General features: G+C 28.2%; 1 protein-coding gene across 2 annotated transcripts in view; it reads left to right on the top strand.

The window, feature by feature from the left end:
- Positions 1-14,036, top strand: part of LOC118191667 (tRNA-specific adenosine-34 deaminase regulatory subunit adat3) — a 38,767-nt gene that overhangs the window by 11,112 nt on the left and 13,619 nt on the right. For both annotated transcript variants that reach the window (XM_035362501.2, XM_035362502.2), the window contains exons 2-5: positions 1,685-1,792; positions 8,179-8,233; positions 8,311-8,381; positions 12,828-13,047. In XM_035362501.2, coding sequence (XP_035218392.1) covers positions 1,685-1,792; positions 8,179-8,233; positions 8,311-8,381; positions 12,828-13,047 — 454 coding nt within the window. The remainder of the gene's footprint in view (positions 1-1,684; positions 1,793-8,178; positions 8,234-8,310; positions 8,382-12,827; positions 13,048-14,036) is intronic.

Genomic DNA, 14,036 nt, shown 5'->3' with positions numbered 1-14,036 from the left:
TTTATTTTAAATTCCTTCCGGGAGTCAGGAGATTTTAATTTTCAGGGCTCAATTCCGGGAGAGGTGGCAACCCTAGATGTAAGGCATGATTTGAAAAGTCAGTGCATTGCTTTCATTGAAATTCTTGCATAGTGAGACATAGTGTCATGTTTCTCAAACCCAAAAGACTTATCTGGATGGATGCATGTAAGTTTAGATGCATAATATAAGTTTCATACTGACATTTTTATGGTATATTGCAGGGTGTACTTGACACTACACAGAACTATACTACTTCAGAAATATAAAGGTTACTTTTTCTAAATGAAGAGACCACTCATCACACTTATTTCCCTGAACTGTGTCTTATCTGTAGGATATTAGAATTCGTTTTCATTAACAGACAGTGACATATCTTCAGAGACGCTAAAAGGGATATGGGAAAATTGCTAAAGTATATTTTCTGCTTTGCTCTGTATAATCTCAGATTTTGAGGTTGCTAGATATCAGGAAATTAATAAAGCCAGTAAGTTTCAAAGACATCTATCTGAAAATATTACCTGTAGTAGAAATCAAATAACAATTTTAGACTAAATTTAATATAAGAGTGGTTAATTTACATGAATATATAAAAGAAATATAAAAAATTCCTATTTTGAAATAAGGCTGTAGGTTGCCCAGGAGATTTAAAACTAAAATCTTTGAAGATGGTATTCTGTCCACTGAAGAAAGTTTCATTATAACATTTTGTGTTCCAAGATATAAACAGAAGTTTCAAGATTCTTAGTATTCTTGAGGAAACTACAAATATTTCACAGGATTTCACATATTTCGCACTGAAGATTGTATTAAAGAATGTCTTAAAAAGTAGAAAACGTTGTGTTAGAAAATGTGCTAAGAAATAGAGACAACACACAGACTTCCGTATTTCAATCTTCAGCATTCATAAAATATGTGAGTATAGTGACTAAGGAATTTTTTGAAGTTATAAAAAATTGAGGTAATAATGTTGTGATAGAGGAATGTATGGCAGTTAAAAACATCTGTGTAGCTGGGAGATTTATGACTTTCATTCAAATTGTTGATAATTAAAGTATTATTGTCATATTGTTGATAATTAAAGCTTTCATTCATATTGTTGATAATTAAAGTATTTTAAGAAAGTACGTAGAATATCGGAAAAGTGAAGAACAGGAAGGTGTAACATCATGAAATCAAAATCTCTCCAGAAACTTTAAAACACCAATTGTACCAAGTATCATTAAAATGTCCATTATGGAACAGGACTCGGTTTGATTAGCAAGTTTATTAATTAGTAGTTCAGACAAGAAAAATGTGTCAAGCTCTTTTAGCAGATAATATCAAATAAATAAGTTTGGTTTTTTTAACATTATTTGATTTTTTTTTTAACTTAAAGTCCTATTATGCTATTATGGTATACCTGGATTTAAGCACAAAATCTTTAGCCCTATGGGTGTTCTTTAGTGGAAAGTAATACTGTAGTATTTAAAAATAAAGTACTGTAATGCTTGAAGAAAATACTGTGTTCTAATTTATGTTTGCACATATTTAATGAACAAAAAAGTTTTTTTTTAAATCATAATTTGTTGCCTTTGACCTTTTTACTTCGTTAATCTGATTTGTACATTATTAAGAACAATTTTCCAAAAATATTAATTAATCAGTTTTCCCCCCTATTCTTTAGGTCTTCGTAAAAAGGTCAGTGTGAATGAAAGGGAAGATTCCTTATTAAATTCATTTCGGAATTTCTCACCTATTTTAGCTGATGAATATTTCCGAGCAGTTGAAACTGGTAAATTGAATTTCCATTTAACTTGTCTGTTGAAAGTTGTCTAATGAACTATATATGTTGTCTATTAAATTTGAAGCTATTTTTGTGTATGTAAAATATGATTTATAACTTGCTTAAACTACATTTTATTTACATATTGAATGTCTAGAATAAGGTTTGCACCAAATGTTATAGCTTAATTTCAGTGAATAGTATATTGGCTTCCATAAGACTTTTATCCCATATCTTAAATGTCTCTTGTCACTATTATTGGCCATGTCATGTTGTTTATTGTGTGGTTTATAGTTACAGGGGCTGGATAACAAAACAGAAAAACTTGTATGTATTGTATATTTCAGAGGTGAAGAACTTTTTTCCCATGAGAGGCCATAAAGGAGGCCGCATAAGTTGATATAAGTTGATTTTGTGAAATTATTATACTTTTTGTATAGTTTTATCACTTTATGCATTACATAGAAATAAGGCTAAAAACATTAAGTCATTTATTAAAATAAAAATTTACAATATAAAATATTTTTGTATTCATGTGAGGTTAATAACTTATTATAACATTAATTTTTAATATTTTTAATAAACAACTACATATATTTAAATGCTGTTTCAAATAAAAGTAATAAAGTAGAAGTAGTTTTCAATAAATTTATTGAGTTAGAAAGAAAAACAATAGAAAAGTAGTAGTATTATGTTATAAAAAACCAACATAGCAACAATACGTAAGATAATGTTAAATTTCAATGGAAAATTTAATTTAGTGGGATATTTGCATTTGCTTCTTGCCTGAAAGTAATTGAATATTTGGATCAAGCTTTGTAACCCACAGGCCTTAGTAGATCCTTTAAATAAGAATCTGTAATTTGCATTCTTAAACTAGTTTTAATTTTTTGTCATGAGAAAAAATGTTGACTCACAGCAGTAAGTACTTCCAAAGCAGGAAAATAAATGGTGTGCATGAAGCCCACCATAAAATTAATTGTAATAATTGGAAAATAATTTGTAGGCATGGATATTCAACAGAATTTTTCAAATGTTTCGAATGTTTTATTTTTATATTTTTTTTCTAACCCCAGGAAGTATCCTGCAAGTATATCCGAGAAAAAGAGCAATGTTTTGAAAAATGTTAATTTTTTCGAAACGCTTGGATCTTTTGGCACATTTTATATATTTGCTTCATTTTACCTTGCAGCCAGATATTTAATTTTTTTGTCATGATATCAAACAAAAATGCAGTGTTTCTGCAAAATGCTTCATCTGATAGATCTCATAGTTTTCCTCGTTCTTGATAAAAGTTAAAAATTTGCCATCGAAATGTTAAAAATTTAATCAAGATCTGTCCTATCCATAGCCAGCGAACCTTGCAGTAGTATGATAGGTCAACACTGTATGTTTCCTTGTCTAAATTTAGCATCTGCCAGAATTCATGATGACATATTGCATTTTCACAAATATAATTGAGAATCGAAATATTTCTATCCAGAGCGTGATGTAAAATGCAGTGAAATGCTATCAATTTTTTCAAGTTTTCCTTTTTTAATAAAGCAAAAAATTCTTCTTTTTTAGCTCTCAAAGGCACTGACTAAATTACTTAAAATTAATTGTAACCGATGGCATATTTCTTTGAAGTTTTCAAAAATACCAACTCTATGAGTTCTTTCAGTTAGTGTACCCCGCACAAGAAGTTGTTTGTAACACTGAAAATCTTTAGTTATAGCACAAATAAAATCTAAAAGTTGCGCCGAGTCAGTTTTATCAAACCTTTCATCTAAAGCAATTGAAAAATAAACATTTTGCTCTGTTACATTCTCAGTTAATTCGTGCTACCAATCTGTTATAGTTCTTTTTGAAAGAAGCAATTATTTGTATTTATCACCTTTTTCTGGAACATACCTAAGGTTTCAACAATGCATTGTTTATTTATTTCAATATCACTAAATGGTATGCCTCTTTTTTTTTAGTATATGTGCTATTTTATAAGTTTAAACAAATTTAAATTTTAACAAACATGTATATACGTAAAAAAGCAAATTTAAAGTTAAAATTAAAAAATGTGCAAGCATATAAAAGATTTAATTTTCGAACTAATCTACAATATCATTTAAATTCAGATAGCATAAGCAAATCAAGTGCAAAACTAAACCATGAAAATAAATTCACCAATTTAGCAAATTAAAATTAATCTAAAAAAATTAATCTAAATTTTTTTTTTTTTTTTTAAATGCATAAGTGAATGACTCTTGAGCAGGCAGAAGACAGACTTATCAAGGGGAAGTTGCCTCCAAACCTAACTCTCCGATCATTCAATTCGTGTTTCGTCATTCATGCAGGCAAGAGTAAAAGTCAAAACCAAAAGTAAAGAGTGAAGAATGTCCAAAAAGAAATACCAATAAAGTGGTACCTTTAGAAATTAACAATTAAAAATTAAAGTTCTAAAAGGAAAATACCAATGAAGCCTTTTGAGAAATAAGTAATGTAAAGTCAAGTATTAAATTAAACTTTTTAAAAAAATTAAACTTTTAAAAAAAATTATTTTTCAGAAAAATTAATTCAGAAACCAATGCATTTTAGAAACCCTTGTCTACAGAAACCTCCCCTACACGAATATGCGTATCAATAAAAAGAAACTAAAAAGGAACTAGATATAATTTATATAAACCAATAAGAAACAAAAGGAACTAATTCATAATTAAAAAAAAACAAATATATAGTTAAAAATATAATTTCATATTTAGAAAATACTTAAATACTACATAAAAAATATTTAAAAAATACTTAAAGCAAGTAAATAGTAAGTTTTAATTCTAACTTACCTAGTATATTAGCGTTGGAGCCTGCAAAAGTTTAAATATTTATGTATATGAGTATACATAAATATTTATGTTCTTTATGAGTTAAATAATGTGTATTCAGTGTTTTCAAAGTAGTCAAAACTGTATTGCACAATAAACACACCATTTTATCTTTCACAGAAGTAAAGAAATAATCTAACTCCCACTTTACATTAAATGTTCTGTTTCCTTAAGTTAATTTTCTTCTCTTACAATGTGACATGATGGAGAAAAAAATGGATATCAAATAGTACCTTTAAGAAATACAATAAAACCATGTATTAGTAAAATCTCAGAATAAGTAAAGCAAAAACTAGATTTTCACGATGGCCGATAGCAATACGAGACAAGACTGTTGCAAGCACACACAGATAACTGCAAATCACCAACCCCGCAACATACATGGAAATGCTGAGTGGTGCAAGACAAAGGGAGAAAACTAGGTACTGTCTATCTATCAGAATACCCACCCTCACTGTGTTCGGTGGGTGGCGATTGCTATGGCAACAGGATTAGTGTTTTTTAAGTAGCGGTGAGCTATGTCCAAAATTAGGAACAAAACAGAAGAATTTCTATTGTTGGATGTTGGCAAACTGAAAAGTGTGCTAGAATGGCAATAATTTCAGACTGTGAATGACTGCTAGAACTGCAACACTGCAGCATTATAGTTCATGCTATGCTCAATAAATGTCAGCACATTATTTAATTATATTAATTTTCAAATATGACAATATTAATTAATACATTTATTAAATATTAATTAATACAAGAACTAGAGGCTGCACAAGAAACTCATGGAGGTTACATGTTCCCCACCTTTGGTATATTTTATAAATAAGATCTTCTTAAGAACAATACTGTGATTTTTCACAGTATTGATTTTTCTTAGTAGTGATTTTTCTTGACAATTTGTATTTTTTGTTAAATCATTAAAAGCATTTTTAGCAATTCTTCTTGCAAACTGAGGGTTATTTCATTCCAAAATAGTGAAGAAGAAAAAAGGTTTTTACTCAAGATTCTCTAACTTGAAAGTTGTAGTTTACTTCAGACAAATTCAATAATGTTGAGATTTGAAGATTGTGCATGTCGTGCAGACGTTCTAACTCATTTTCATGTTCTTTAACCCTCTGAGCAGCACAGGATTTTAGATCCATCATGAAGACCGGTATTTAAACAGCATTTATTAATTGAGTTCACATAATTACTTATTTCAGTCTGTATTTTCATAAACTTACATTCATTAAGATGATATTTACATTATTAAAGTAAAAAAGCAAAATATCTTAAATTATAAGCTAATATATGCCAAGTAGCAAAACTTCTGATGACCGGATAAAGCCGGTCATAACGCTCAGAAGGTTAAACTACCCTGTCACCAATTTTGTGGTTTTGAATGGCGCATTATCATCATGATACACAATAATGCACCAGGATGCAAAGATTGAACAGACTTTATCCTTCAAGAGTTCTTCACAGTCAATATTCTGGAGATCTTTACAGTACTGTTGCCTTGAACATTACCAATCCATTCCATGCTTCACTCTGCCTATGAGACTGTTTAGATGTGCCTTTAGAGCTCTATAGACATAAATTTATCTTGAAGTGAGAAAGACAGTGAAATTATCGCTGAATAACACAAATTTTGCATTCTGTACTGTGTAAATTCTTTGTACCTGACACCAAACTAGTAATCAAAATCGTAACAACAACCTTGTATTTAGCGTAGTTATAATGAAACACTCAATCGATTTCGAGGGCAGCTAAAGGTCCCTCCTCATCAGGAGAAAGAAATACCTAGAAAGAAGAAAATAAAGGGGAAGTCACAGAAACACGTGGTCCTTATCAGCACTGTACTTGGTTATAACTAGATTTTTAATCAGAGTTGCACTGGCCGCCTACTTTTACTGAGCCAGGCTATCTGATCGAGCATGTAATTCTTAAAAGAATTTTTATCTTTTCCATTCAGTAATTAAAATTTTCTCAAAAGCATTACAGATTATCTTAATCTTTGTTTTTAACTCATTTCTCATCATTAAAAAATGGGAGAATATCTGATTCTAATCAGATGATCATTGACATTCTGTACTGAAACTGTTCGCAAATGATTTACAAAGTATTTTGAAGTAACATCTCTGATACAAAATTATCATACAGATTTACATGAAAACATAATTTTAAAGTCTCCATTACTTATCTCTGATTTACAATACTTGGCAGCAAGTGACTTACATGGTCATGAATTCAGCCTGATAAGTGTTATCTCCCAATTATATAACAAATTAAGAAATATCTTTGATGCTGAGGATTTTGTTGTCTATGATATTGTGTTTCTAGACTCAGAAGTTTATAAATTATTTAAGAATTATTAGAGGACTACAAGAAATGAGTCTAGTGCTATAAAGAGCTGGAAAAACTTAAAGTATTATAAAGCAGTAGTAAAATGGATTGTAGGTAAAGTATCTTGAAGCAAAAGAGGAGGAAAGGGAAGTCGATTCTATTTTTCTGATCCACAAATTTGTGTAAAATGTTGTAAGGTGTTCTGTTTTATGGAATGATATCCCCTGATATAACAATAGCAAGCTACAGCATAAATATTTTCAGTAACAATGCTATGCCTCAATTTTGAAAAAAAAAAAAAAAAAAAAAAAAAAAAAAAGATTGGGAATTGGATTAAGTTTTTGTGAAACATAGAGCATAATGGATCATAATCAGAACAGAATGACACTAATAGATGAAGAATCCCTAAAAAGGCAGTTATCTGCCTTTCTAGAGATTCCCCATTCAAATAATAAATCCATCAATTATCCTGCATACAAGGCAGTAAAATGAAGTTCTTGTCCTAGTTGTTTAATTGTTTAGTATTTTCTTTTAATTAATTAATTTATTTATTTTTGTCTTGGATTTAATGATTTGCATTGGTTTTGTCATAAAGTGCTTTTCTAAAAGTTTTAATGTAATTGTCTGTGTTTCATTTATGGATTAATTCATTTTATGTTAATTCCTATGGGAATGATAATTTCAGTTTATGAACATTTTAAATGACAATAATGAATGACCTTTATGAACTGAGGTTTCACTATAGTTGGAAGTTGATTATTTGAATGATTATTGCATCTGTCTATAAAAGTGTCAACAAGTTGGTTATCGAAACCTGTTTGCACTTTTATGGACAGATTCTAGAAAGAATAAACTATCTTCATTTTGAGAAAGAATAATCAGTTTGAATTAAGATGCAGATGTATTGAGTGAAATTCTTCAAAATCTTCTGATCATTCCCTGCCTAACACTGAATATTTTAGTTTTTGATCTCTATGACTTCTCATATTTTTATTCTTGTCACATTCACCCAACCCTTTTTATATATAACTGTAACAGAGAGTTTTTCTTAACAATTGTAGATAAGATTGGATGTATGCATTTTCAGTTTGTTTACATATTCTTTTATATTCATTTTAGAACTTTGCTATTCAAAGTACCTTTTATTAAAAGCATGTATATATTATTCATTTTTAAGTTGTGCATATTATTCATTTTAACATGCATTTTTCTTCTTGGGTTTTTTAGAAAAGATATTTGTGGGAAAAGTAATAGTGAAGAAAGACACATCTCGTTTAATAAAGTATGTAAAACTAAATTTTAATTTTACATAGAAATTTCATGTATTCTGTAGATAATTGCAACTTTAAATTTTTACAGAGAATTTTCTAGGATATGGCCTTTAGAAGGAAAATCACATTTAAAACGAGTTAGGTGGACTCCCCAGAAAGGTAAAACTTATTGTTATTTTGCAGAATTGCCTTATATGCTATTTACATGCTAAAAATATTTTTGGCATTAATTAGTAAGACAAATTATTGAATTTTAAGTAGTATGTATTCATATTGTGAGATATTAATTTTAGTGTACAGAAAAGTTCATGGATTTTTTTATTTTAATTTTGAGGATTTTCCTAATGAATTTTTTATCTTTTGTGTTAATTTTACTTTTAAATAAATAATAAGCATATATTTTTTTTAAACTTTTTTATTATGGAAACACTACAATCATTTTATTTTCATCAATAAGGCTCGGTTGAGCTGTGCTGTGCTGTGCTATGTGACAAGAAAAAATACTCTTAATCTCTACATATAATAAAAGAAAGAGTCTGTCTGTGTGTGTGTCTTTCGTTCGCACTGCGCGTATGCAAATAGACCCACAGCTATGAAAATTGGTACATAGGTACATCTAGATGAGAGCCAGTGCACCTTGAAGCGATTTTTTCGAAATTCGAATTAGAATTTTTTTTATTTTATGTTTTGTGACGAAATCGCGTCATTTTGAGACATAATGGATTATAGGAAAGCGAGATTTTACTCTACACACTCCATTTTCACATCGTCATGAAACGTAGGCACTTAGCTATTTCATGAACTTAAAATAAATTTTGTGTTTCAATAAATCGATTAAACACGAATTTATTTAACAAAGGGGGCTTAACACCTTTTAAACGGGATTTTTTCTAAAAAAGTTTATTTTTAAAAATGTGCAATTTATATTTCTTTGATTTTTGGACGCGTTAAATTTTCATCCTTGCGATTGCTTTTAGAAAAAGAATTTTGGGAAAATGATAATATTTTGCATTTTTAAAAAAAATTTTAAATGAAGCTTCTGAGTACACTTCTCACATCTTTAAAAATGTGATTTTGGCAACCATTTTCCTGTCTTATTGTTGTTGATAGATTTTTGATGAAATCGCATTATTTTTAATAGTTTCATTCTTTTAGAAATATCAGTTTAGCAACAATTTTTCATCGTATTTCTTATGTCACTGTTTTTAAGAGATTGGCATATTTCATTGTCATTTTTGTATAATACATTTTATTGTTATTTTTTTTATCAAAGTTGAAAAAATTTTGATCGTTGAAAAGTTGTCTTGCAGAGTAAAATTCTGCACAGAACTCTTTGTTTTTTTTTAGTTTCTTTCATGCTTTTTTTTTTTTTTTTTTTTTTTTGCTTATTTCACTGTTTGTAAGATATTGAAAAGTTTTGCATGTTTTTTTTCTTCAACAGAAACTTGGTTAATTTTTTATTAGGATAATTAATATTTGTATTAAGGGATATAGCTTATTTCATTGTAATTTTTTCCTCTCAAAAATATAAGGTAAAATATCATTAATTATACTTTGCTTTTCAGAATTTTTTGTTTTTCGTATTCTTTTCTGATATTTATTGCTCATTTCACTATTTTTAAGATATTGAAAAGTTTTGAGTGATTTTTTTTTAGGAAACGAAGTTCTTAACCTCCTTTATGCCATTTGAGTTCTTAAGATTTTGCAAAGGGAAGTTAGTTAATTTATTTATTAGGATAATTAATATTTGTATTAAGGGATATTGCTTATTTCATTGCAATTTTGTTATACGTAATAACTTTTTTTATGAAGTTGTTCTGCAGAGTAAAATTCTACGCAGTTTTTAAATTTAACGTTTGGTGTTGTTCCCTTCAGCCATTTTTCCAGTACGTTTAAAAGCCAGATGAAGGCTGGCAGCGAAGCTGCTAGTAAGAGTAACAAAAATATAAATTTGTTTACAGAAAATGCAGGTTTGTTTCTTGTTATGGTTTAATACACCAAAGTCCATAGCTAATTTGAAGGTTGTCACCATTAATCATTTCTTGATCTAATGCTTCAAGATTGCAAAGTTAATTACTGTCAAGACTACCTAAATAAATCTATAAAATTTATGTTTTGATTCATTTGTTACTGTCTGTCCAAATAAAGAATGATATACAATTTCTTCTTTAATTGACTCGAAATTCATATAAAGCTGAAGACTTTAAAATGTATGACTTCTGTGATCCTGCATCAATTAAGGCATGATTATGACACTAAAGGGTTATTACTTATTAACTTTAAAACTAGTGTCTGAAGGAAAACTGCAGGACTAGAAAATGAACTTGAATGGGGGGTTGTTCTAATATAAACTTTTATTAAATCTTTTTTGTCAAATCTTAAAGCTTCTTATTATCTTCGGATAATTATCTGCAAATTATCTACTTATTTTCTAGCATGAGAATTTACAACAGTTGATTGGATAAGATATTTGAATTTATCTGCTGGTCTTTTTTATCATCTTCCTGCATTTTCTATTTCCATCAAATTTAACTCAATTTTGGGATTTTTAAACTTTTTTTTTTTTTTTTTTCAAAATATTTACACATTCAGAAGAATTTGCTACCTTGCCAACATCAGTTTCTTTATTTTTCTTTATCTAAAATTATTTAAACTTTAAAATAACTATTTAAGTAATGTTCAACAGATTTATTTTCATTTTCTAAGTCCTTTTCTGTTTTGTTATCTTCTAACATTTAATCCATTATTTGATTTTCCAAACTTTGTAACTCTTCAAATTTTTCCTGTAAAATCTGAAATGTTGATTGCACTTCAATGACATCATCAGGATTTTCTGTGTTGATGTCCTCATATATCTCATTAATAATTCTTGTGAATAAACTTCTTGCTACTTTTGTTGATTTGATGATCTTTTCCATGTTTACAAATAATGTCCTGTGGGTAGAAAGCCATATATTATGGAAACACTACAGTCATTTTGCTTTCATTAAAACAGAATCAACTGAGCTAGACTATGTTATGAGGCAAGAAAAAATACTCTTCATAGGAGTAACAAAAATATAAATTTATTTCCTGAAAAATCAGGGTTTGTTTCTATTTACGATTTTACATACTGTGATGTTACAAGCAAAGAAGAAATCACTACTGTCAGTCTGCTGCAGTTAAGTATTGGCATCAATGGGTACGATTCATCAATAGCCAACAGTTTAACATTGTTGAAAATTATGCAGTTCTATATTTGTTAGATAATAACAACAGATAATTTAATAACATAATTTGCAAAACAAATTATACATTTTAAAATTTTTTGCATTATCTGATATTACAGGTTCAGTATGCAGTTCTCAAATTCAAACAAATGTTATTGTTAAATATGTAAACAAATTTGATTTTTAATTCTTTTTAACTAATTACATTATTTTAATTTTTTTTTTTAGTTGATATGAACTGAAATTGAGTTCCATAATTTATTTAAATTCACAAAAAGGAAAGCAGAACAAATATATAGATCTCATAGTTAGTACACAATGATGCACATATTATTAAGTAAAAAATATAACTAAAAACATTATTGCAAGTATACAGATGAGGCTAGTTTAATTTTGTAGAAAAAATACTTAAATTAATTATATGAAAATACTGCATATGAATGAAATTGAGCTGTAATAATATAGATGTGACAAAAAAGGGCTTTTCTCAAAATCTTCCACTTTAGTATAGAAGCCTATTTCTTCTGGTCAGTTTCTTCCCCTTGCCTATTTTGAAATTTAATTTGCCTATTTCGAAATATAATATGCATATGTAATAATTAAGATGAGATGGAGATGCATGAAGATATAGCAGCAGGTATAGCTGCATGAATATATTTTATTGTTGATGAAAAAAGCTTGATGCAGATGTACACAGATACACAAAGCATGCACCTATTCTTGATAATTACATTAATGTCTTTTTTACATTATTATGACAGTATAATTTAACAAAGGAAGGTCATAAGCAGCATTTTAGCAGGGTGGTAAGCAACTACAAGAATGCCAAGTTTCCAGCTTTAAGCCTGGTTCAGGAAAAACGAGTTATGATTCATCTTCATTCCACTGTAATCGATTGCTAAAGGTTTTGGTTAAAAAATTTCAACATTAATGTTGGTTAAAATATTACCATAGTATTATTTAAGAATTTATCTATTAGCTTTATTTAAGAATCATGAGAGCAGGATTAATATTGAAATGACATAGTTTAGAGAGCTTTATTGCAAGCAATTTATGATATTTGGATGGAAAGGGAAAATAACCAAATGAAATGGGAAACTTAAGGTTGTAGCAAATAAAAGTTAGTATTTTGTGTTGCCTATTTTTTGCTTACATGCATGCATATATGTATGTATTCTTGTGTGTACATAAATATTGTATTAAAATTATTCACTTTTTTCACATTTTATAATAATTTGCATACAGTGAATTTTATTATTTATTTTCATTATTATTTCTAAAGTAGTTTTTGTGATAAATTTATACCATAATCTTTAGTGCATTTAACCAGTACATGATGTATATTTAACAGTTAAATATGTATATCTAATGTTAAATATTAAAATTTTAATTTCAGATGTATTCGAGATACTTATTCGTCCTGTAGCAGAAGATGAGTTGATTGCTGATTGTGAAGTATATTCCTTAGAAAAAGTAATTGGAAATGCAGATATTAATGCATCAGGTCTGATGGATTGTGTAATTGTTCGAGAAATACCAAAGTATCCTGCTTCGACTTACAATCAGTATAAAGAATCTATGAAATTTTGGCCTGTTCAGTTTCGAGAAGACAAATAGTAAGCTGCTATTCATAATTTCTTATGCCTATTTTAGGCGGTTTCATTATATTTTACAAATTGAATGTAAATTAAAAAAGTTTTTGTAACAAGGTAAAATGAAAGTTAAAATTAATTCATTTATTCTCACAATAATTGATATTTTAAGGGGAAAAAAAAAATTATGTGGATTTAAAATCTGTTGAAAGATGTGATTAACTTGATTTCTCCCAACAATGAAGATTTCCGAGTTGAAATAGTAACTTTCCACTATAAAAAAAGTTATTTATTCACATTTTAACCCTCTCAGCATTATGGATGTAAAATTGCACAAAAGAAAGTGAATCAAGGTACAAAGTGAGAGAGTCACTTTTTTAAATATAATCAAGAAAATAGCATTTATTTGTGAAATTTTGAGGAACTTTAAAATTTCAGGGCTAAACCTTGGAGGGTTAATGTATTGGATTCAGTAAAAACAGAAATATAGTACCTTTGTGTAGTACCAAAATTTCCAGCGTTTGTGCAGTTACTGCAAAATTAATATTAAATTCTTTTTTTTTCTCTCCCTTTACAGTTGCATCTTAATTTATTGTAGATCCTTTTGAATTTAAATAATGGATTTATCTTCATTTATCATTTTTTATACCAGCTGTTCTGGAATTTCAGTTCTTATACTATGGAAATTATTGCGTGATAACTGTTTCATTTATACCTCTCAATGATGCATGAACAACACTGACATCTTGATGCAGCTGTATACTCGGTGAAACAGCAGTAATTTTTTTAAAATTTGTAAATAAAAAATTTCTAAAATTATTTTTGATTGTGCTTTTAAATATGTAATAAAAATTTTTATTTCATTTTACATGCAATTACAGCTTATTTACTGCTGCTTTTCTTCTTTACTTATCAGAATATTATTTTGTGCACTGTTTTCTTTAAACAATATATGTTTATGTTACTCACTACCTGGAACAAAATATGCTTTATGTTGTATTTATGTTAATGCT

Source organism: Stegodyphus dumicola, chromosome 5 (genome assembly GCF_044657685.1).
Source record: "Stegodyphus dumicola isolate Sdum_Otavi_A_Nest chromosome 5, ASM4465768v1".
Classification (NCBI taxonomy): domain Eukaryota; kingdom Metazoa; phylum Arthropoda; class Arachnida; order Araneae; family Eresidae; genus Stegodyphus; species Stegodyphus dumicola.
Note: the sequence above shows the minus strand (reverse complement) of the source record. Positions and strands in the feature narration are given on the sequence as shown.